Raw genomic sequence first — 25,847 nt, 5'->3', positions numbered from 1 at the left:
AGGATCGACCCCATTTCCCCGAATGTAGTCCAAGAGGTCCCCGATTCTGGTGACTTCTGCCAGGATCAACCTCTGGTGCACCAACAGGGACTCTGCCACCTGCACACAGAGATACAGATCGTGTAGCAGGGATTCCAGGAAGAGGTCTGCCTGGTCACTGAAAGCAGCATCTAAGTCTAGAGAAGGTCCTGATAGATGGCCAGAAGCTTGGAGAGATTTCACAGAAGACTCCTCAGAAGGAGATAAAGGAGCTGTCAGTCAATTCGGAGCCCTGAAAAGTAGTGGATAAAAGCATGTGCCCACATGCCCAAGGATAGACTATTTGCATCATAGAGGAGTTTCTGCAGGGCCTAGTGATGGAAGACATGGTTCTGCATGGACAAGCCTATTCAAAGGGAAGATGGACCACACCTGCAGAGATCCAAGGTAGTCTTGGCCAGAAGAACCCCAGCATCAGTTTCTGGAGGCCACACAGCAAACCCATGTTTGGGACCAGTGTTGAGATGGTGCCAGAGCTTGGTCAAGTTCAGCTGGTAAAGCACTAATGCTCTAACTCACAGAAATAGTAATCACCGCCCCAGCTTAGTTTCTGGTGTCACACACTCAGGCTACATTTAGACTGCACTTTTTTTTTGGCAGCAGATATGTAAATTGCACACTCATTTGCATATCTTCTGCCTATCCTTTTTGCAGAAGAGATTTTGCCGATAAAAAGCCCCATATAGACGGGGCCATTTGTCAGAAAAAAAAAAACTTTTTTGCAAGATTCCTTATTCCTCAAAAAATGAGGTTTATAGGGTTGAAATAACAACCCTCCCTACCTCATTGAATTATTTAATAGTTGCATTTAATCAATTTAAATAATCAGGGCAATAACTTGTGCTTTGCTGGCAGCATCCTGGGCCTGTTATTGAGTGAAAAACTCACAGATGCCCATTTATTAGAGGGGGCTTGCCATCTCCACCAGGAGCTGGGATTTTCAGACCAAAAAATGATTGGTTTTACAGACATGGGCTCTTTTGAAGAGAGGTGAGGCGTGACTATCACAGTGCTGTGTCATGAAAAGGGGAATTGGTGCTTTTTTACAATAAAAGGGGTATGACACCCCAAGACAGTTTTTGTTTTGTTACATGACAAGCATTAGTATGGTATTCTAAATATTAAAGCCTTTATAGAAGCACTGTATCTGTGCATCTACTGTTACGCCACGTACAGCCACAAGCATCAGCACACCTGTAAAAATCACTGTCATATTTGTGATGGCACTGACTGCTTTGAAGTGGCTGCTGAAAAAAATCCATGTCCCAGTTGTAAGCCAGTCCAAGGCCTATTTTGAAGGACACAGGGCTCTGGAGGCAGATGGTAAAGCTGATTGGATAACCAAAAGTCTTTACGATAAGTGCGGCTTCTATGTTGCTAAAAATCACAAGTGTAAAAGCAAAAAGTGCCCCCCGTGTAACCAACAGACAGACTATGTAGAGGGAGACGCTGAGCAAAGCCGCGGGGGACCCGGGCGGGACTGCGGCGCTGATCTGGCTCCTCTCCTCCCCCCCCCCAGTAGACCAGGGAGACGCAGAGCAGCTTTTCTCGCCCCGGAGGACGGGGGCGGCGGGACCAGGCGTCCTGCCGCTCCCGTCCTCCGGGGCGAGAAAATCCCCGTTCGTAACTGCGGATCCGACATAAGCAATAAAAGACTGTCCCTCAAAAAAGAGAAGCTAATTGGTAAGCAGTCTGGGGGCTTTATTGGTCCTTTGATGAGCTTTTCACTCCCTCTACTGTCAGGGAAGATAACTAACAGCTAATGGAACACGCTGAAAAAATGTTCCTCCTGTCTAGCCATCAGCTGGAACAACTGAAAGGCTCCTTTAGTGGCAAAGAAAGTAACAGAACTACAGCCACCCTCCAGCAGCATTCGGAAATGAAAGACATTCTTTAAAGAACCGGCTTATTGGACTATAAGAAGGCTAAACTTTATGAAAGTGTCCTGCAAAGATACCTGATATTGAACAAGCAGGGAAAAGTGGAAAAGATTAAAATAAGATTCTTGGTTCCCGAGCACAGGAGATGGCCAGAGGAAATTCAGACCCCTGAAGCTGCGGGGAACCCAATGGATTTTGTGGTTCAGGAGGTGGTGGAGGTAGTAAATCCTTGCTTTAAAAAAAGCTGAAATATTGTTAAATAACCTCAAACTACCTAAAGATGTTTCTTCTTGGGCCAATAACAGAAGCTTTGTGTACCGGGGGGCAGCTGTTGTCGGCTCTCACATGTTTGACTTAGTTGGAGGGTAACAGGCTCTTATTCTTTTTCTAACAAGAGGGCTTTTAGGGGGTGGCAGGCTTTTATGAAAACCTTGGTGGAGCTAAATGCGCCAACATCTGTTGTAGGTCATGATACCAATAAAGAATATTTAGAACATCTAAAATCAGGGATAAAACCGGCCAAAGCCATGAGTACCAGCACCTCTTTTAATCATGCCCAGCTAAAAAACGAAAAATCATGTGGTTAATGGTGTAAAATAAAACACTTAAACAAAATTAAATGTGTGCTTTATTAATGTACTTCTTTAAACTTGCAACAGGACAAACACGTCTGGACATGCTGAAACATGTTCAAAGCAAATTTGGGACCCTGTGGTATTTTTCCTTTTACAAACCGCACCACCATGCGATTAATTTCTGGTAAATCAGTAGAGTACAGTTTTAAAATCTAATCAAAAGAGAAACGCCTACTACATTTCTTTAAAAAAAATATACAATAACAAAAAACAGTTCTCAGCTAAAGGGTCCTATAGTTGCCTCTGTTGAAACACAACGCGATTAGAGTTACAGTGTAAAAAAGCCATAATAGATTTAGAAAAAAGTTACTGTCTGGGGGGAAACTGTAGGAATCAAAAAACTTCTCAGGGCCTGGGGTGCATGCTAACGGTAAACCCAAATGACCTTTCAGACACATGGGCCTCTGGGAACATGTCACTAGGAAAAACATCTAAATAAGAAGGGTCCTTTGATAAAAAAACATATTATCTGTTCAGGGTTTGTTGCATAAATTGCAAGGTTCATCCCCTGGAGGCCAGTCTAATTTGCCCACAGAAGAGAGTCACACTTTCAGGCTGGGTCCAACTCCATTTTATTGTTTGCAAGCAATGGTCAGCCAAGGAGCTATTGCTCAAAGCAAAGCTGACCCTGGGCGTTGGCTAAGCATCCTTTTTTATACTTTCTTTAACTTTCTTATCTAACTTGGCACGTCTTGATTTGTTACCTTAGCTTCGTGTTGCCGCGTTATTGGTTAGCATATTTCAACTCTATTCCATTCAGTAACAACCACCAGTATAGCTTACTTAAGCAATAGCAATTAGCAAATTCCCCTAACTCAAGTAATACGTGTACTTCAGTCCTTGAGAAATGGGTCTAAACAGCTAGTTCCTCTACAGCTTCTAAAACATGCGCAATCGGCTAAATGACACATACTGTTTCAAGCTTAAGTAATGGAAAGGGGAAGAAGCACACATAGTTTTTACTATATTTTACTACAGGTTCATCGTTACATATAGTCAAACGTTTCTTCTGTGGTTCACTTCTAGCATGTTGTCAAACACTCCGCACACAATCATGTTAATTGTAGAGGGCAACGCTGTAGGAAACCAAATCTCCGCTCTCAGGTTGCTGGTTTTAATCAGGGTATATCTACACTTGCAGCCTAATTCGAACTAGGGCTGCAAATGTAGGCATTCAGAATTGCAAATCAAGCCTGGGATTTAAATATCCCATGCTTGCTTTGCATGTTCCCGGCCGGTCACCATTTTTTGAAATTTACAAGCCCGGACTAACTGTCCGCGTCTACATGCGGCAGGGAAACGGGAGTTTAAAATAAAGCCCTAAATCGAACTACCTGTTATTCCTCCAGCAATGAGGTTTACCAGGGAGTTCGATTTAGGGCTTTAAATCGAACACCCGTTTCACTGCCACATGTAGATGCAGGCAGTTATTCCAGCTTTTTTGCCCAAAACAGTTCTTCCCTGTCTACACTGGCCCTCTTACACAAGTATTCTCGTGCAAGAGGGCTTATCCCTGAGTGGGAGCATCATAGTATTTGTGCAAGAACACTGACAATCTTACATTAGATTGTCAGTGTTGTTGCGCAAATTCAAGAAGCCGGTGTAGATAGCTTGCCAGTCTAGACGCACCCTTAGAGTGAGATGGAGATTGACATAGGAGACGGAAGTGTTGAGAGTCTCTGGGTTTGGCTAAAAGGGGTTAAAAACAAAGGTGATGTTGTGCTAGGAGTCAACTATCCAGATATTGGGAAAATAACACAGCAGGGCACAGACTATCTACTAAGTTCTTGGACTGCATTGGAGACAACTTCTTATTTCAGAAGGTTGAAAAAGCTACCGGGGGGAAGCTGTTCTAGATTTGATCCTAACAAATAGGGAGGAACTGGTTGAGAATTTGAAAGTGGAAGGCAGCTTGGGTGAAAGTGATCATGAAATCACAGAGTTCACAATTCTAAGGAAGGGTAGAAGGGAGAACAGCAAAATAGAGGCAATAGATTTCAGGAAGGCAGATTTTGGTAAGATCAGAGAGCTAATAGGTAAGGTCCCATGGGAATCAAGACTGAGGGGAAAAACAAGTGAGGAGAGTTGTCAGTTTTTCAAAGGGACATTGTTAAGGGCCCAAAAACAAGTTTTCCACTGCATCGGAAAGATAGAAAATATGGCAAAAGACCACCTTAGCTTAACCACGAGATCTTGCACGATCTAAAAATAAATAAGGAGTCATATAAAAAAATGGAAGGTAGGGCAAATTACAAAGGATGAATATCGGCAAACAACACAAGAATGCAGGGGCAAGATTAGAAAGGCAAAGTCACAAAATGAGATCAAACTGGCTACAGGAATAAAGGGAAACAAGAAGACTATTTATAAATACCTTAGAAGCAAGAGGAAGACCAAGGACAGGATAGGCCCACTGCTTAGTGAGGAGGGAGAAACAGTAACAGGAAACTTGGAAATGGCAGAGATGCTTAATGACTTCTTTGTTTCGGTTTTCACCAAGAAGTCTGAAGGAATACCTAAGGGTATGTCTACACTATCTCGATAGTTCGAGCTAGGTAGGCAAATGAGGGCAACTGGAGTTGCAAATGAAGCCCGGGATTTAAATATCCCGGCCTTTATTTGCACATTTCCAGGCACCGCCATTTTTAAATCTCCCTTAGGCCGAACTCCGTGCCTGCGGCTACACGCGTCCCAGAGCTGGTAGTTCGAATTAGAATCTCTAATTCAAACTACCGGTACACCTCATTCCAATTCCGGGCCGCATGTAGCCATGAGCACGGAGTTCGGACTAAGTGGGATTTTAAAATGGCGGCGCCCAAGAAGATGCAAATGAAGCCTGGGATACTTAAATCCCAGGCTTCATTTGCAACTCTGGTTGCCCTCATTTGCCTACCTAGCTCGAACTACCGAGCTAGTGTAGACATACCCTAACATAGTGAATGCTAGTGGGAAGGGGGTACATTTTAGAAGATAAAATTTAAAAAAAAGAACAAGTTAAAAATCACCTAGAAAAGTTAGATGCCTGCAAGTCACCAGGGCCTGATGAAATGCATACTAGAATACTCAAGGAGCTGATAGAGGAAGTATCTGAGCCTCTAGCTATCATCTTTGGAAAATCATGGGAGACAGGAGAGATTCCAGAAGACTGGAAAAGTGAAAATCTAGTGCCCATCTATAAAAAGGGAAATAAGAACGACCCAGGAAACTACAGACCAGTTACTTTAACTTCTGTGCCAGGGAAGATAATGGAGCAAGTAATTAAAGAAATCATCTGTAACCATTTGGAAGGTGGCAAGGTGATAGGGAACAGCCAGCATGGATTTGTAAAAGAATAAATCATGCCAAACCAATCTGATAGCTTTCTTTAATAGGATAACGAGTCTTGTGGATAAGGGAGAAGTGGTACATGTGGTATACCTAGACTTTAATAAGGCATTTTATACAGTCTTGCATGATATTCTTATCAATAAACTAGGCAAATACAACTTAGATGGTGTGACAGACCGGGCCGTGTCTGGGCACAGGTGAGGGTGTCCGCTCAGGGTGAATTGCTCAAATCCGGGGCTCCTTACAGCCCCCCTGACTGGTGGCCTCTCCAAATAGGCCACAAACCAGTCCCACAGAGCGCTTCAGCTGCCTGCCTGAAGCCTCACGAGCAAAACCCCTCTGACACCCCGGCAATGTCCGTGCCCCAGATGGCCCCGGGCGTATACACAGGTGGGGGGGTCCTAGCACCCAATCCCACCTACCCCGAACAAGTTCTGTCCGGTTCCAAGAAACCAGCCACAGATCCCTGGTCAATTTACCCTCTGGACCTTACCCACAAATCACGCTGAGCCAATCCTTTAGAATCTATATCTAAAGGGTTATTAACACAAGAAAGAAAAGCATGAGAGTAAGGTTATTAAAGTACAGTACGTTAAATGCACCGAATCTCCCAGTCCTCGATGCAGGCTCTAGCAGAGGTGTTGCAGCTGCTGGTTTAAAAGTTCTTGTTGCACATCCTAACATCAGGATGGGTTCACAGGTCTTCCGGGCTCTTCAATCCCTGCAGTGCTGCCTCTGGGATGAAGTGCTGAGCTGAGAACAAAATGGCATCGACCGCATGGCCTCTTTATACCTCCTTCCTGGCCTCTTCTTGTATGCAGCAAGTCACCTGGTCAGAGGCCAATCTCTATGTTCCCTGCTGGCTGCCCTCAGGTGACAAATCCCATTCTTTGGGTGTGTCCATAGCCTATTGAGAGCCATTGTTCCACAGGGCTTTGCTACTCAGCCTGTCCATAGCCATGCTTAACCACATTCAGAGAAATATTCAGCCTCCACACAGATTACAGATTCCTACCTACACACACAGACATTATATACTCACATAAATAGCGTACATAAGATTAACAAACAATAAGCTCCCATTCAATACCCCACATGGCTCCCTTTCATACCAATTTCTGGGGCCAACACCCCCACCTAAGGGTGCAGCAGCGATCTGGCTGCTTCCCTCCAATTCGGTAATGTGACACCCGCAACGCAAAATTGATGCAGGAAGTGATGCCAGTAACATCACTGAGGGCATCACAGGCCTCCCCCAACAAAATGGTGGTGTGCCTCAGTTTCCCTTCTTACACAGGACCTTCTGGCTGGAACCCTTTTTGTCCTGTAAGAAGTTCCAAGACCAGTTACAAGTGTTAACCACGATATAGCAACATCACAATGTCCCCTTACATACCGTCTGTCGTTTGGTACATCTCCAGACAGATTACATGGTATTTTCATAAGCTCATGCACACTGTATACCGTTACAATTCTCTGCAACAATAATACATTGGTTACAGGAATTAACATCAGTAACAAGAACAATCCTATACCAGGTGTATACTGAAATCCTCCGTCAGGCCCCTTCTCTGGCCCCACACCATTGCAGTTTTGGCCCCTCAGGTTTAAACTGCAAATCTTCTTGGCCAAAGCAAGTCCTGCCCCTCCCCCTTGTCCTCTGGGCTCCAGGCCTGAAACCTCTGGCCTGACCAAGACAAAGGGCTGGCTGGGCGTGACTCCCTGGCTCACAATGGCCCTGGAATTCTCCCCCTTCCCCCACTCAGTGGGGTAACAGCAGTAAGCTGTAGACTCCCAAGTCTCTCCTCTGTCCACCTCCAACCTCTGTTTCCACATGGAACCAGATATCAGCTTCCCTGATTGAGTATGAGTGTCCACAGTGTCCAGAGATGGGAGCGTAACTGCCATCTCCTGCATCCTAGAGAGAGTGACCACACAGCTGTTCTGCTCTGCATACTTAGCTACCCAGCCCTTCTCCTGAATCTGAGACACTAAGTTCCCACTCTCCTCCTTCACCTGGGAACAATCCTGTCCCACACACACTGACTTCCCAGCAAGCTGGTCACCCACAGTCACTGGGTTAGCAGCCTGCTCCAGTTCTCTGGATGTTCCTGCCTCATCTGGAACAACCCTCAGTCCCTCTGAGACTTCTCCACCACCATCCACACTGGGTTTCCCTAAACCCAAGTCAGTGGAGTCACTGCCAACAGACAAGTTCTGTCTGTCAGGCACTGCAACAAGTGCCTCACACAACAAGCTGCTGCCTTTTACAGGCAGAGCTTTCTCCTGAATGCCTTCTCCAAGCCAGGCATCGTCACCTCTCCCAGGGTATGTCTACACTACCCTCCTAGTTCGAACTAGGAGGGTAATGTATGCATACCGCACTTGCTAATGAAGCCCGGGATTTGAATTTCCCGGGCTTCATTAGCATAAGCGGGGAGCCGCCATTTTTAAATCCCCGCTGCTTCGAACCCCGTGTAGCGCGGCTACACGGGGCTCGAACTAGGTAGTTCGGACTAGGGTGCCTATTCCGAACTACCGGTACACCTCGTTTCACGAGGAGTACCGGTAGTTCGGAATAGGACCCTAGTCCGAACTACCTAGTTCGAGCCCCGTGTAGCCGCGCTACACGGGGTTCGAAGCAGCGGGGATTTAAAAATGGCGGCTCCCCGCTTATGCTAATGAAGCCCGGGAAATTCAAATCCCGGGCTTCATTAGCAAGTGCGGTATGCATACATTACCCCGCTAGTTCGAACTAGCGGGGTAGTGTAGACATACCCTCAGTTACTGCAAACTGCTTGCTACAAGCACTGCCAGGACTCTCCTCCCTATGAGCTTCCTTAAGCAGCAGTTCACCCTTCCCTGGCTCTGCAGTAGCATTGCCCTGATGAGCCCCAACCAATTCCTCCTGCACTTCCCTTACTCCCTGAGTTATCTCTAGCCCCTCAGGTGGATTCACAGATAATCCCCTCTCAGGCACATAGACAGACTCACAAGAGACAGGGTCAGAGGCATCTTCACTCCCTGTGCAGCTCTCTAGATGGCTGTAAACGTCCACACCATCATTAGGCACCAGAGTTAACACACCCTCATTCTCTCCTTGTGCCTGGGCTAAGGGGTCTCCCTGCTCCCACAGAGTCGCTCCCCTCTCTGCCAGCAACACAGCAGCATCAGGCACAATATCAGGGTCACCACTGTCTGGTCTCTGGGGTTCTGGTAAAACACTGACTGACTCTACCTGAGTCACCTCATCCCTCTCCCCAGCAGACACAAACCTTGGGCCACCCCCTTCCTGGGCCTTAGCCATATCCAGACCCAACTCTGGGACAACAACACTGCTCTCAGCCTTCACAGGCTGTGGGGCACCTTCCTCAGACAAAGGAAGAAACTCTTCCCCACACACAGCCAGACAACCAGAGACAGCTTCTCCCTTGTCCCAACACCCCTGGCTAATCTTAGGCATACAGCTAGCCACTGGGACAGCTTTCTTTACTGCCCCACTGCTACTTCCACCAGCCAAATTGCCAGCTTGCACACACTGTGCTTCACACAACTCAATTTCAGCTTGTGCAGGTTCAATTCCACAAACCTCACCAGCCACCAACTCCTCAACTAAAACTTCACTCTGGCCAGCCCCTCCACACTGCCCCAGAGAAACATTTCCCTGACTTCTGGGCTTTTCCTGCCCTGGTTCTGATTCCAGCCTCACCTCTGAGGCATCAGACGGGCCCTCACCCACAGGCTCACTGCCCCCTTGCACAGACACACAGCCATCTGCCACAGGCACACATTTAGAGACACTTTCCCCTTGGTTACAGGGAGACTGACCAGCTCCAGGAAACTTTCCATACCCGCATGCACCCCCTTCCCAAACCTCCCTGCTAGCTACAGGTAACACAAAAGGTTTGCATTCACACATGCTTTGGGGTTTGGTCATCACATCAGCTGGGCAACATACGTCTGCCATATCATAAGCACACCGCATACCCACAGAGTTATACATTGAACCTTCAGGAGGATACAGTCTCTCTTGTTCTTTTAGTCTCTTAAGCTGGAGGTCGAGTCTAGCATGTTCCTCCTTGGCTAGGGCCATCTTCTTTGCATGCTCTACCATTCCCTCTGCATGTTCTGCTTTTCTCATCTCAGGTTCCCGATCCATCTCCTGCTTTCTCTTAGCAATTTCTTCATCTGCCTTCCGCCTTCTTTCAGCAGCCTCCTTGGCTTGCTTCTGCTCCCTTTCAGCTACATCTCTGGTTAATAACAACACTACCAGATCTAGTTTAGAGGCCCTTTTCCTAAAGGCAATGCCTCTCCCCAAGCACAAATCCTTCAGAGCACTTTTGCTCAGACTCTCATATAATTCCGGGATCATCGCAGCGGCTCTTTAATCAACCAAACTCTCAACACCAAAAATCAAATTTAGACAGCGTGGGGTCCTGATCCCAAAGCTCAATTGACCAAGATCTGTCGATCCTACCGACTATGCCACTGTGACAGACCGGGCCGTGTCTGGGCACAGCTGAGGGTGTCCGCTCAGGGTGAATTGCTCAAATCCGGGGCTCCTTACAGCCCCCCTGACTGGTGGCCTCTCCAAATAGGCCACAAACCAGTCCCACAGAGCGCTTCAGCTGCCTGCCTGAAGCCTCCCGAGCAAAACCCCTCCGACACCCCAGCAATATCCGTGCCCCAGATGGCCCCGGGCCTCATACACAGGTGGGGGGTCCTAGCACCCAATCCCACCTACCCCGAACAAGTTCTGTCCGGTTCCAAGAAACCAGCCACAGATCCCTGGTCAATTTACCCTCTGGACCTTACCACAAATCACGCTGGGCCAATCCTTTAGAATCTATATCTAAAGGTTTATTATTACAAGAAAGAAAAGCCTGAGAGTAAGGTTATTAAAGGGAGGTGGTGGAATCTCCCTCTCTGGAGATGTTTAAGAACAGGTTAGATAGACATCTGTCAGGGATGGTGTAGATGGAGCTTGGTCCTGCCTTGGGGGCGGGGGGCTGGACTCGATGACCTCTCGAGGTCTCTTCCAGTCCTATTATTCTATGAAAGTTCAGTACGTTACATGCACTGAATTTCCCAGTTCTCGATGCAGGCTCTAGCAGAGGTGTTGCAGCTGCTGGTTTAAAAGTTCTTGTTGCACATCCTAACATCAGGATGGGTTCACAGGTCTTCCGGGCTCTTCGATCCCTGCAATGCTGCCTCTGGGATGAAGTGCTGAGCTGAGAACAAAATGGCATCGACCGCATGGCCTCTTTATACCTCCTTCCTGGCCTCTTCTTGTATGCAGCAAGTCACCTGGTCAGAGGCCAATCTCTATGTTTCCTGCTGGCTGCCCTCAGGTGACAAATCCCATTCTTTGGGTGTGTCCATAGCCTATTGAGAGCCATTGTTCCACAGGGCTTTGCTACTCAGCCTGTCCATAGCCATGCTTAACCACATTCACAGAAATATTCAGCTTCCACACAGATTACAGATTCCTACCTACACACACAGACATTATATACTCACATAAATAGCGTACATAAGATCAACAAACAATAAGCTCCCATTCAATACCCCACATGGCTCCCTTTCATACCAATTTCTGGGGCCAACACCCCCACCTAGGGGTGCAGCAGCGATCTGGCTGCTTCCCTCCAATTCGGTAATGTGACAGATGGGGCTACTATAAGGTGGGTGCATAACTGGCTGGGTAACCGTACTCAGAAAGTAGTTATTAATGGTTCAAAATCCTGCTGGAAAGGTATAAAAAGTGGGGTTCCACAGGGGTCTGTTTTGGGACCGGCTCTGTTCAATATCTTCATCAACGATTTAGATATTGGCATAGAAAGTACGCTTATTAAGTTGCGACTGCTCTGGAGGATAGGGTCATAATTCAAATGATCTGGACAAATTGGAGAAATGGTCTGAGGTAAACAGAATGAAGTTTAATAAAGACAAATGTAAAGTGCTCCACTTAGGAAGGAACAATCAGTTTCACACATACAGAATGGGAAGGAGTACAACAGAAAGGGATCTAGGGGTTATAGTGGACCAAAAGCTGAATATGAGTCAGTAGCGTGATGCTGTTGCAAAAAAAGCAAACATGATTCTGGGATGCATTAACAGGAGAAATCATTCTTCCGCTCTACTCTGCGCTGTTTAGGCCTCAGCTGGAGTACTGTGTCCAGTTCAGGGCTCTGCATTTCAAGAAAGATGTGGAGAAATTGGAGAGGGTCCAGAGAAGAGCAATGAGAATGATGAAAGGTCTAGAGAACATGACCTATGAAGGAAGGCTGAAAGAATTGGGTTTGTTTAGGTTAGTTTATTATTAATAAATTTGACATTAGCAGTGCAACTTTTAAAAGTGTATAAAACCAAAGCTGATTCTGTAAGTTAGGTGATCCTTGTAGACTTTGGGCTGGACTTTCAAAGGCATTTGGCATTGCTGCACTTAGTGATGCAATGCATAACTTCTTCATGAGCATACATCTCCTTTTCAAAAGGGATTGAAGCCCTTCGTAGCCATTGATGGTTATCTTACAAAAGCAAATAACAACCCTGTGTATTATCATGTTTCAGAGCAACATTGTCCGTGGGTCTTAAAATTTGCCTTTCAAAATAGAAAAAGAAGCTGCCCCAATGGGACCAAACTGATTCTCAGTAGAGTTTCACCAACTTACACCTGGCCTGAATTTGGCCCCATGAGTGCCTGGGATTTTATGTTACTGCCATGTTTGATATGCTTTGAGCTGCTATGCGTTTGTGGTACTATACATTTACATGACAGCAGATTAGGTCTCTCAGCTCCACCGAAAGGCAAAATTCCTCTCTCTAGTTACCAGGCTGTAAATGCAGTACTGGCTTCTAAATGATCAGGGTGCCAGGGATCTACTACCTTTTGCCAAGGAAGACCCCACCCAGTTCCCTCACTCATCTCCCAGGCTACATCTACACTGGAGGCTTTTGCACAAGAACAGGCGTTCTTGCACAAAATGTTGCGGAGCGTCTACACTGCACGTTCTTGTGCACGTAAATTTACAGTAAAGCATCAGAAAAGAGGGCTTCTTGCACAAGAGTTATTCCTCTCCCCATGAGGAATGAGCCCTCTTTGCAAGAGCTCTTGTGCAAGAAGGCAGTGTGGATGGGAACAGGGGGTTTCTGGCACAAGAAATCCCTGTGGCTAAAATGGCCGTCAGAGCTTTCTTGTGCAAGAAAGCATCCACACTGCTATGGATACTCTTGCTCAAAAGCACATGGCAATGTGGACACGCTTTTGCACAAGACCTTTTCTGCAAGAACTCTTGTGCAAAATAGTCCTTGCTCAAGAAGTCCCCAGTGTAGATGTAGCCCCAGAGTCCCCAACCCCTGGCCAGCCAGTGTGGATCCCAGCTGGGGAGCCAGAGGAGTTGTGGGAGCCTTGCAGACCCTCCACTTACCCCCTATGCAGGGAAGCTGTCTTCAGCTTCCTGCCCGTGTGCCTGCCCCTGGGCTCCATGCTTGCCCGGGGATGGTAAAAGGATCCACTTCCTGCAGCTGTTCCCATGGCTCTCCATGATCCAGCTCCAGGCAAGAGGTTGGCCTCAAAGCTGCAGGCTGGACATGGTAAGAACCCCGTAAACAGCTGTGAGAGCCATAAACCCTCCTTCTGCCCTGGGCATGGAATCAGAGACTGAAAATGGGTTGGGCACTTCTTCCCTTGGACTGGCCACATTGCAGTCATGTGGAGGGCTCACCAGGGCTCCCCACAGCTGCCTGGCCCCAGGTGGCTGCTATCCTGGCTGGGCTGCAGGCCTGAGGCCTGACCCTGTTGAAGAGTCATGAAGGCACCTGTCCAAGGCAGAGAGCCTGGAGCTGGTGACATGGGCAGTGGATTCTTTTGGTCTCCACCCTGTGCCGTGGGCACAGACTCCCCAGCTCTTCCAGCGAATGGCTGGGTCAAGGGCTAGACCTTGAGGGAAAATGGAGGCATGGGGAAATCCCCTAGTCCCCGCTTTTGGGGAAGGCTCCAATGCCCCTGAAATGCAGCATATTCCTGCGAAGTCCATGGGGAGAGCTGCTACGTGACTGTAAACCCACACGCCAGCACTTTTATTAACTGAGTAATTCTAAATCCAGAGTAACTGGGTGTGGAGGCTGCCTCAGCGTATTGAAATGATCTAAAATAGACTGGAAATAAAGAACAAATGCGAACAGATTTATTCATATTGTATACTGCTCCATGTTATCTAAAGGGTGAGGGTGTCTGAAGGTGAGGGAAGCAGTGGAATTACACTGCAATAAGGTTTTATTAATGCTTGCTAGTGACTGAGGTAAAACACAAGGGCTACATCTACACTGGCATGATTTTCCGGAAATGCTTTTAACGGAAAAGTTTTCCGTTAAAAGCATTTTTGGAAAAATTGCGTCTAGATTGGCAGGATGCTTTTCCGCAAAAGCACTTTTTGCGGAAAAGCATCCGTGGCAATCTAGACGCGGTTTTCCACAAAAAAGCCCCGATCGCCATTTTTGCGATCGGGGCTTTTTTGTGGAAAACAGTACTGTGCTGTCTACACTGGCCCTTTTGCGCACAAGTCTTTCGGAAAAAGACTTTTGCCCGAACAGGAGCAGCATAGTATTTCCGGAAAAGCACTGATGATTTTACATGAGATTGTCAGTGCTTTTGTGGAAATTCAAGCGGCCAGTGTGGACAGCTGGCAAGTTTTTCCGTAAAATCACATGATTTTGCGGAAAAACTTGCCAGTCTAGACACAGCCGAGAAGTATAACAACAACAATTACAGCAACCCCAAAGGCCAAAATAACTTTGTCTGATCAGGAATCTTTCACAGCCTTCACCCTGGTTATTTTATTCTTTCCAATAATATCTCTCACTTTTTGTTCAATTGGTTTGAAATACATCTCATTGGTGTAATACCCGCCCCCGTTCTCCTGCACCATTCTCTGGATCACTTCCACCAGCTCCGAAACCTGCTCCGTCTGCTCTGCTCCTGTTGCTCTGTTGTTGAAAGCGCAGTAGCGGTTCCCACACGCCTGAATCAGCCTCTTGAGATCTTTGTTATCTGAGTGTCTCACGTAGTCATGCAGGGAGCCATCACCTAAATCTTCTTTCCGGGTGAACAGGACGACCGTGTGCCTCATGGCTCCATCTCCAAAAATCTCCTGGACTCGCTTCACGGCTTCCTTGTCTTCTTCAGTATAACAGCCCAGCTGGGTCACCAGCACCAGCGCATGGGGACCTGGGGTAGAGAGCGCGACACAGCGACTGATCTCTCTACATGTCACTGTATCAAATGCCTTTCGGTCAAAGATGGCAGGTGTGTCAATCACCACGAGCTCCCTCCCGTTCCAGCTCCTTTGCCCCTTTTCACAAGTCATGGTCACTGCCTTGGCCTCAAGTTTGGACTCAAACGTTCTTTCCCCAAGGATGGTGTTTCCCGTGGCACTTTTCCCAGCTCTGGTTTTGCCAACGAGGATGATTCTGAGCTCCGATCTCCTGTCATATGTGGCTGCTGGAGATAGGTTGGACAGTCAGAGCATCAGTGCACAGATAGCAGTACATAGGTAGGAGTTACATCTCATTATACACTTGTTAATTAACCTGCATTAAAATCTTGTGCTCTGGGGTGGAGAGGCCCAGAATACATCCAGTCTCATAGCTCTGTCCCCTTGGATGTTTTGTATTTTAAACTGAACATGACATAACCTGACCTCCTTATCTTTTCTCCCAAACTATCTCCTCTCCCTTTTCTATCACTCTTCTCAACTCCCCCATTCTCGCCATCCCTCAGGCCTGCAGTCTGGGGGCAATTTTTGACTGCTCTCTCCTTTTTCCCATGCCACTAGGCCATACCAAATCCAACTGATTCTTTCCCATCAGCATCTCCAATCCCACATTCACATTCCTTTCTAAAACCTCAGAATATTCGACCTTGATTATTATACCATCCTCTCCCGGGCCTCCCAGCCCACAGCTCAGAACCTTCAGTCCACACAAGTCTCATCTTCTATATTTGTCTTCCTTGCCTGGTGGTTTGATCATGTAACTCCGCTCTTTCTGTTCTGCTGTTGGCTCCTTGCTCAAGAGGATAGGTCCTTACACCGCACTCATCACTGTCAAATCAAAGTGCCTTGGCCTCTGGTTTTTCCACAAATAACCCGGGCACCATTCACAGAGCAGAGACTCTTCTCACTTGATCTCAGAGTCAGACGTGACACATAAAAATAAACCCTCATGTTCTTCTCAGGCCACTTCCTCCTCCAGATGGAGATGAGAACCTTTCTAATCTCTGAGCATTTGGCATTCAGATTTAAACTGCCTGGCTACATCTAGACTGGCATGATTTTCCTCAAATGCTTTTAACGGAAAACTTTTCCGTTAAAAGCATTTTCGGAAAAGAGCGTCTAGATTGTAACGGACGCTTTTCCGCTAAAGCACTTTTTATGGAAAAGCATCCGTGCCAATCTAGACGCGCTTTTGCACAAAAAAGCCCTAATTGCCATTTTCGCGATCAGGGCTTTTTTGCGCAAAACAAATCTGAGCTGTCTACACTGGCCCTTTTGTGCAAAAGTTTTGCGCAAAAAGGACTTTTGCCCGAACTGGAGCAGCATGGTATTTCTGCAAGAAGCACTGATTTCTTACAGTAGGAAGTCAGTGTTCTTGTGGAAATTCAGGCGGCCAGTGTAGACAGCTGGCAAGTTTTTCTGGAAAAGTGGCTGATTTTCCGGAAAAACTGGCCAGTCGAGAGACAGCCCCTGTGTCTACCCTCCAATTTCTATACAACTCTGCACCATCTTCTCCTTTGTTGGCCTTTGCTTTGCCCTGTCCCCTGATCCTGTCAATGCCAATAACAGCATCCACCAGTTTTTCAGATTCTTGCACCATCCCCTCTCTGCATTCTTCCATGGAGCCCCCAGTGCAGGGTAGGATCTTACTGAACTCACATGCAACCTCACTACCATGTGCTCATCAACATCCCCCTTTGCAATTCACTTCTGCTGTGCGGCACATAGTGAGTTGGGCAGTTTTGCCTACAAATCACTTCCCCCTCTTGCCTAGCTCTGTAGACCTGCTCACATGGGATACAACTTTGCAGACACATTTGTTTCCATTTTTGTATTTGAAATTTGAACCAGAGTTGACCTGCTCTGTGCAGAAATGGTTCTGGGAGCTGGGGAATGGGTGTGCCTGATACACAGCACCCACTGTCACTGGATTGTAACAAAGCCCTACCCTGCTTCCACTCTCACCCCCTTCTTGATCGAAAGTGGCAGGTTCTTGGTTTACAGCTTGCAGACGCAGCAGCAGCATGTGATATGGTGGAAATCACAGATTCTGGGAAAGAGATTTTCTTTGTGGGAGTTGTCCCTGGCATAAGAAAAAAAGTCACAGGAGACACGTACCTCCCATTCTCCCTGTAATTGTGCCTATGCTAGAGCCCCTAAAATAATTTTGAGTGACTCAAGTTATATTCAGTACATGCCTCGAAGCCCTAGAGTTGTAGAGCTCTTTTTATTTTACAATCTAGAATTGAGACCAGAACAGAGCCTTTTGTGCTATTATCTTACCATAGAAGGTTACATTGTCTCCTCTCTGCATCCTGCCATCCATCCCGCTCTGAAATATTTGGAATAAATGTGTTATTTACAAACATACTTCAAGCAATGAGCTTAGAGAGTAGAAACCATATCCCATCTAGAAAAAACTCATTAACTCAAATAATGAACAGTAATAATAATAATAATCACCACTATGAAGTTCGATTATGATCAGGTACAGGTAACAGGAGACCAGGAACAGGTAACAGGAGAGTTTGGAGAGGGAGTTCTCCAGGTAAAAGAGGAGTAAAAACGGGACCCTTGTGGTAAGTGGCTGTCTGGAGTGTGTGTTTGTGTGTGGGGGGGAGTTATTTGCAGTGTGCTGAGCTTGTGTTTGTCTGTTTGGTTTGTTTGTTTGGTTGGTTTGTAGGAGCTTCTAAAAGGTTTGAAATCTAGAAGCCTCTGTTAATTGGCTGAGCCTCAGTCAGGGGGAGGAGCTACCAGAGGTATATAAGCCTGTGACTAAGCGACCAGGGAGAGCGCGACCAGGAACAGGTAACAGGAGAGTTTGGAGAGGGAGTTTAGAGGGCACGAGTGACTTGTGTCATTCTTTAAAACCTAACTCTTAGAATAATCTATACTCCAGAAGTTTAAAAAGAATCCCAGTTTGTACTTAAACTTATTCATTACAAACATGGAGACAGAAGTCCAGCAGCAGAGTAGGGGCTATCCTGTTTATTGCGTCGAGTGTAACATGTATGATTACCTGCCCTGTGGGCGGGTGGCGTATGTGTGCACCCGTTGCAAAGAGCTCCTGACCCTCAGAGACCGAGTTCGGGCTTTGGAGGACAGGGTGGCTGAACTGGAGGAGCTAAGGGAGGTAGAGAGTGATGACAAGAGCTATGTTGATGAGACTTTCTGGGACACTGTAGTACTGTCCCACCTCCAGTCTGAGAGCCCCAGTGTTCTTAAGGAGGAAGAAATTTTCAAGGGAACAGAGCATTTAATGGGAGCAGAGGGAAACCATCCCGTAGTTGGGACCCTCCTCCCAGAGGATGTTGCGGTACCCTCTTGCACTGAGGATACCTCTGAGGGGGAGGTAATTCCAGTTAGGAAGAGGCAGGTGTTAGTAGTGGGTGATTCGATAATTAGAAACATAGATAGTTGGGTTTGTGATGACGGGGAGAACCGTATGGTCATTTGCCTGCCTGGTGCGAAGGTTGCGGATCTCTCGAGGCATCTACATAGACATCTGGTGTGTAGTGCTGGGGAGGAGCGGGTGGTCGTGGTACATGTAGGTACCAATGACATAGGGAAGGGTAGGAGAGATGTCCTGGAGGCCAAATTTAGGCTGCTAGGAAAGAGACTGAAATCCAGGACCTCTATGGTGGCATTCTCGGAAATGCTTCCAGTTCCACGCGCAGGGCCAGATAAGCAGGCAGAGCTTCAGAGTCTCAATGCATGGATGAGACAATGGTGTAGGGAAGAGGGGTTTAGATTTATTAGGAAGTGGGGACACTTTTGGGAGAGGAGGAGCCTATACAGGAAGGATGGGCTCCACCTAAACCAGGGTGGAACCAGACTGCTGGCACTAAACATTAATAAGGCCGTACAGCAGTTTTTAAACTAAGAGATGGGGGAAAGCCGATTGGTGCGGAGATGCACGTAAATCGGAGAGAGACTTCTCTTAGAGGAGAATCCGATGATAGAGATTCTCTAAGCTGAAGTCAGAAAGAGAGGAGGGGAGAGGGCAAACCATTGGCCAGAGCTGACAAACAACCGCATACAAAGGAATCAAATGCATCAGGGAAGGGCAGACAAATAACCAGTGGCAAATTTTTAAAGTGCTTCTACACAAATGCTAGGAATCTGACTAATAAGATGGGTGAACTAGAGTACCTCGTATTAAATGAGGAGATAGACATAATTGGCATCACTGAAACCTGGTGGAATGAGGAAAATCTGTGGGATACAATCATACCGGGATATAAAATATATCGAAAGGATAGAGCAGGCCGGGTGGGTGGCGGAGTGGCACTGTATGTGAAAGATAATGTAGAATCAAATGAAATAAAAATATTAAGTGAATCAACATGTTCCATAGAATCGCTATGGATAGAAATTCCATGCTCCAATATTAAGAAATTAGCAGTAGGGATATATTACCGACCACCTGACCAGGACAGCGATACTGACATAGAAATGCTGAGGGAGATTAGAGAGGCTACCAAAATAGAGAACTCTATAATAACGGGGGATTTTAATTACCCCCATATTGACTGGATACATGTCACCTCAGGAAGAGAAGCGGAGATAAAATTTCTCAATGGCTTAAATGACTGCTTCTTGGAGCAGCTAGTGCAGGAACCCACAAGGGGAGAGGCAATTCTCGATTTAGTCCTGAGGGGAGTGCAGGATCAGGTCCAGGATATAACCGTTACAGGACCGCTTGGGAATAGTGACCATAATATAATAACATTCAACATTCCTGTGGTGGGAAGAACACCTCAGCAGTCCAGCACCCTGGCATTTAATTTCAAAAAGGGGAATTACACAAAAATGAGGAGGTTTGTTAAACAGAAATTAAAAGGCACAGTGACTAGAGCCAAATCCCTGAAAGCTGCATGGAAACTTTTTAAAGACACCATAATAGAGGCCCAACTTAAATGTATACCCCAAATTAAAAAACATAGCAAGAGACCTAAAAAAGAGTCATCGTGGCTTAACCACCATGTAAAAGAAGCAGTGAGGGACAAAAAGGTATCTTTTAAGAAGTGGAAGTCCAATCCTAGTGAGATAAATAGAAAGGAACATAAACACTGTCAAATCAAGTGTAAACATGTAATAAGAAAAGCAAAAAAAGATTTTGAGGAACAGCTAGCCAAAAACTCAAAAAGAAATAACAAAATGTTTTTTAAGTACATTAGAAGCAGGAACCCTGCTAAAAAGCCTGTGGGTCCCCTAGATGATCGAGCTATAAAAGGAGCAATCAAGGACGATAAAGCCATTGCGGAGAAACTAAATGATTTCTTTGCTTCAGTCTTCATGGCTGAGGACGTTGGGGAGATTCCTGAATCTGCACCGTCCTTTGTGGGTGATGAATCTGAGGAACTGTCCCGGATTGAAGTGTCATTAGAGGAGGTTTTAGAACAAATAGAAAAACTTAATGTTAACAAATCTCCGGGACCGGATGGCATTCATCCAAGGGTTCTAAAAGAACTTAAATGGGAAATTGCTGAGCTATTATCTGTGGTTTGTAACCTATCCTTTAAATCGGCTTCCGTACCTAATGACTGGAAGGTAGCCAACGTGACACCAATATTTAAAAAGGGCTCTAGAGGCGATCCTGGCAATTACAGACCGGTAAGTCTAACTTCAGTACCGGGCAAATTAGTCGAAACAATAGTAAAGAATAAAATTGTGAATCATGTAGAAGAACATAATTTGTTGGACAAAAGTCAACATGGTTTCTGTAAAGGGAAATCCTGTCTTACTAATCTATTAGAGTTCTTTGAAGGGGTTAACAAACATGCGGACAAGGGGGATCCAGTAGATATAGTATACTTGGATTTTCAGAAAGCCTTTGACAAGGTCCCTCACCAAATGCTCTTGTGTAAATTACATGGCCATGGGATAAGAGGGAAGGTCCTTTCTTGGATTGAGAACTGGCTAAAAGACAGGAAACAAAGGGTAGGAATAAATGGTAAATTTTCAGATTGGAGAGGGGTAACTAGTGGTGTACCCCAAGGGTCAGTCCTGGGACCAATCCTTTTCAACTTATTCATAAATGATCTGGAGAAAGGGGTAAGCAGTGACGTAGTAAAGTTTGCAGATGATACCAAACTGTTTAGGATAGTCAAGACAGAAGCAGACTGTGAGGGACTCCAAGAAGATCTCACCAAACTGAGTGATTGGGCAACAAAATGGCAAATGAAATTTAATGTGGATAAGTGTAAAGTAATGCACATCGGGAAAAATAACCCCAACTATACGTACAGTATGATGGGGGCTAATTTGGCTACAACAAATCAGGAAAGAGATCTTGGAGTTATCGTGGACAGTTCTCTGAAAACTTCCACACAGTGTGCAGCGGCGGTCAAAAAGGCAAATAGAATGCTAGGAATTATTAGGAAAGGGATAGAAAATAAGACCCAGAATATCTTACTGCCCCTGTATAAAACTATGGTACGCCCACATCTTGAATACTGTGTACAGATGTGGTCTCCTCACCTCAAAAAAGATATTTTGGCCTTGGAAAGGGTTCAGAAAAGGGCAACTAAAATGATTAGGGGTTTGGAATGGGTCCCATATGAGGAGAGGCTAAAGAGACTGGGATTTTTCAGTTTAGAAAAGAGGAGACTGAGGGGGGATATGATAGAGGTCTATAAAATCATGAGTGGTGTGGAGAGGGCTGATAAAGAAAAGTTATTTATTAGTTCCCATAATAGAAGAACTAGAGGACACCAAATGAAATTAATGGGTAGCAGGTTTAAAACTAATAAAAGGAAGTTCTTCTTCACACAGCGTGTTGTCAACCTGTGGAACTCCTTGCCAGAGGAGGCTGTGAAGGCTAGGACTATAACAGAGTTTAAAGAGAAGCTGGATAAATTCATGGAGGTTAGGTCCATAAAAAGCTATTAGCCAGGGGATAAAATGATGTCCTTGGCCTCTGTTTGCCAGAGGCTGGAGAGGGATGGCAGGAGACAAATCGCTTGATCATTGTCTTCGGTCCACCCTCTCTGGGGCACCTGGTGCTGGCCACTGTCGGTAGACAGGATACTGGGCTAGATGGACCTTTGGTCTGACCCAGTACGGCCGTTCTTATGTTCTTATGTTCTTATGTTCAGAAAAGGGAGTTTCTGAATATGACAACTTGGTATTTCATGTTTAACCTTCATCAGTGTTTTCATCACCTCTGCTTAATTATTAACACATGGATACTCTTAAGTGACATCAAGAGAGTTACTCAGGTGCCTGAAATTAAGCACATGTTGTGATAGTCTATATTGGGGGGAGGCATCCCAAAGCTCCTATAATCCTTAATTATATTTACTTGTGATATTGCATATAAAGCAGGGACTGTGGTGTATCAGGAGAAAGGTTGTGGTCTGTCAGAAGGAATGTTTCTATCTGACTATGTACAACATCAGTGCAAGTGAAGTTACAGGATTGTGTTGTGTGGCTGTCATGGCACTGAAACATACTGTAATCTGAGGGTGGCCAGAGAGATCTCTCCAGCATCAACACAGAAAGTAGCCAACACCCAGGTGGGATGTCAAAGGACACGTCAACAGCAAGGGAGCCTTAATGCAATGACTCACTTGCAGTAGGCCACACCAGGGGAATTGCTCAGCGTTGCCTGGGGACTCGGCAGTACCCACCAGACATGCCTGGACTTGTGTTCTCCAAGCACATATGACTAAGGGTATGTCTAGACTATCCTGTTTTTTTTTTTCAAATAAAAAAAAAAAGCAACTCAAAATACGCGCCGTGATTTGTGGAGCTTTTTTCAAATTTTTTGTCGGAAGAGTGTTTTCTGACATTTGGCCCATATAGATTGGGACAAATATCGGAGAAAACCCCTCCTTTCGGAAGCCCTTTTATCTCTTGTAGAACAAAGAACACAGGGGCTCCATGCTGGGCATTTTTCCTGCCTCTGCCGATTCTGCAAACAACAAGAACACTTTGGCCACATCTATACTAGGAAACAATTTCAAAATAACTAAAGTTGACTTAATATGTCCCAATTAGAAAATCAAACTAGAATGTTTTGACTGTGGAGAAGCCTCAAAATTACTCTGAGGCAGCTTCTATTAATGTTGACATGCTATCTCAACTTAGAGCCCCAGGATGCACTAGGGAGTCATTAGATTGAATTATACCGGAGAGTCGTTATTTCAAAATAGGGGCACCGGAGCAATTATACTACTGCTATTTTGAAATATCTATTTTGAAATTAGTGTTATTCCTTGAGAAAAGCAGGAGTACGGATTTGGAATAACCGGTTCCCTTGTTTTGAAATAATAGGCTTGGTAGTGTGGACGCTCCTCTTATAAATTCAACCAAAGAGGGGCTATTTTGAAAGAAAGCCTTAGTGCAGACCAGGGCTCAGAAGGCTGAAGACTCCAACAGAGAGGACTAACCCACATTCCAAGGGTGAAACCTGTGTACTGTGAACTGCAGTCAGTTTCCAGTGGTGTGGGAAGCACTGCTTAATGTAGATTTTGCCAGTCTAACAGGGTTGAGAGTTTAGACTATGTGCTTATATTTTCTTTTCTTTTGGTAGCTGCTCTTTGTGCCTATCACTTATAATCACTTAAAATGCATTTTTTGCTGTGAATAAACTTACCTGACTGTGTATCTTTACCACTGAATTTGTCTCACATGTTTGGTAAATCTGCTCATGTTTACGAAGGCTGGTGTGTATCTACATTCCATTGATGCAATAAAGACCAAATTGATACATTTGTGCTGTTCATCTTGAGCAGTGTAAGAGGATATTTCCCCCAGGTCCAAGGCTAGCAGCTGGGGCCATTCAGCTGGTGCCTTTCATTAGGCGTGTGATTCCTGAGTTGCTCTGGGAGCCTTCGTGCATTTTAGCTGGATGTGGGGCTACACATACTGTTGAACTGAGTGATCACAGTGCCTGGTGGGGTTTGCTGCTGGTAACTAGCAGATCAAATTTGTGAGAAAAAGTCCCAGCTAGAGAGTTGAGGGGGCATAGTGGTCCCGCAGTCCCAAGCTGTAACCCGGGTTCTCATCACTCATAGATGTTAGTTGGCATAAGACCATAGCTGTTATAGTCACTACAAGTAAGATCAAACTATGCATCTGCAAAGTTCATTCTGTTATTGAGGCGTTGCACATGCATACTTGTTCTTTAGCAACAGAGACAGATATTAGACAGGATCACAAAGAAAAAACAGTTTCTTGCCATTTCAACCAGAAAGGACATTGTCTCAACGACTTGATTAACTGCATCCTGCTTCAAAGGCCCAATCCTATTCAACTTATTTATAAATGATCTAGAGGAATGGGTAAACAGTGAGGTGGAAAAATTTTCAGATGATTCCAAACTGCTCAAGATAGTTAAGACCAAAGCAGACTGTGAAGAGCTTCAAAAAGATCTCACCACACTAAGTGATTGGGCAACAAAATGGCAAATGAAATTTAATGTTGATAAATGTAAAGTAACGCACACTGGAAAAAAATAATCCCAACTATACATACTATTTGATGGGGACTAATTTGGCTACAATGACTCAAGAGAGATCTTGGAGTCATTGTGGATAGTTCTCTGAACAGATCCACTCAGGCTACGTCTACAATATGGAATTTTTTGCAGAAGAGCAGATGAGCTCTTTCGGAAGCTCTGTAAACCTCGTTTCATGAGGAAGAAGGGCTCTTCCGAAAGAGGCGGTTTTTCTGAAATTTGGCCCAATATAGATGGGCCAAATTTTGAAAAAGCCTCTTCTGAAAAAAGAATCAGAAAAAGGTACACAAATTGCAGAGCGCAATTTGCATACCATTTGCCAAAAAAAGAAGTGTAGTATAGACGTAGCCTCAGTATGCAGCGGCAGTCAGAAAAGCAAATAGAATATTAGGAAGCATTAAAAAAGGGACAGAGAATAAGACAGAAAATATCTTATTGTCTCTGTATAAATCCATGGTTCATCCCCATCTTGAATACTGTGTATAAATGTGGTTGCCTCATCTCACAAAAGATCTATTGGCATTAGAAAAGGTTCAGAAAAGGGCGACAAAAATTATTAGGGGTTTGAAATGGGTGCCATATGAGGAGAGACTAATAGGGCTGTGACATTTCAGCTTGGAAAAGAGGAGACTAAGGGGGATATGAGAGAGGTCTATAAAATCATGACTGGTGTTGAAAAAGTGAATAAGGAAGCAGTTGGGGGGTAGCAGGAGTGGCTTCGTGAGCTGCACTTTTGGGGGTTGAAGAGCCACATGGGGCTTGCAAGACGAGGGTTGGCCACAGCTGATCTAGATGATCGTGACTCCCAGGGAGGGTGTCTCTGTGCCGGTGAGGAGAGTTGGGACAAAAAAAAACTTTGTGATGATGTGTCTGCCTCACTCACTGATACTGATGGTGCTGGAGATCCGGGGGAATATATCGAATGGACAGACGATGCTGGTGAATGCAGTGCTCATCAGACATCAGCCTGAATATGCTGACTGGGTACCGGGGTGTGTCTTGGTGCATGCTTATGTGGTGCCATCTTGGTTGGTGCCAATGATGGTGCCATCAGAGCCAGAGGCAGCATTGGCGTCAGAGCCCTAGGAGGTGGCAATTGGCATGGGTCAGCTTTGATGCATCTCTGTGCTGATTTTGTTGTAGTTTTAGGAGCCGCATCAGGTGTCGGTGCTGATATTGATGCCAGTGCTGAGGACTGGTGCCTAGATTCTGAATGCACACATTT

The 25,847-nt window shown here is 45.6% G+C and overlaps 1 protein-coding gene across 1 annotated transcript in view; it reads right to left on the bottom strand.

The window, feature by feature from the left end:
- Positions 1-14,419: 14,419 nt before the first annotated feature.
- Positions 14,420-25,847, bottom strand: part of LOC112543715 (stonustoxin subunit beta-like) — a 35,874-nt gene continuing 24,446 nt past the window's right edge. Inside the window, exons 4-5 of the mRNA XM_075916882.1 lie at positions 17,440-17,488; positions 14,420-15,383 (exon numbers count right to left, since the gene is read on the bottom strand). Of these exons, the coding sequence (XP_075772997.1) occupies positions 14,686-15,383; positions 17,440-17,488 (747 nt within the window). The 3' untranslated portion in view covers positions 14,420-14,685. The remainder of the gene's footprint in view (positions 15,384-17,439; positions 17,489-25,847) is intronic.

This window comes from Pelodiscus sinensis, unplaced genomic scaffold, assembly GCF_049634645.1.
Source record: "Pelodiscus sinensis isolate JC-2024 unplaced genomic scaffold, ASM4963464v1 ctg40, whole genome shotgun sequence".
In the NCBI taxonomy this organism is placed as follows: Eukaryota; Metazoa; Chordata; order Testudines; family Trionychidae; genus Pelodiscus; species Pelodiscus sinensis.
This window is presented reverse-complemented; position numbering and strand designations above follow the sequence as displayed.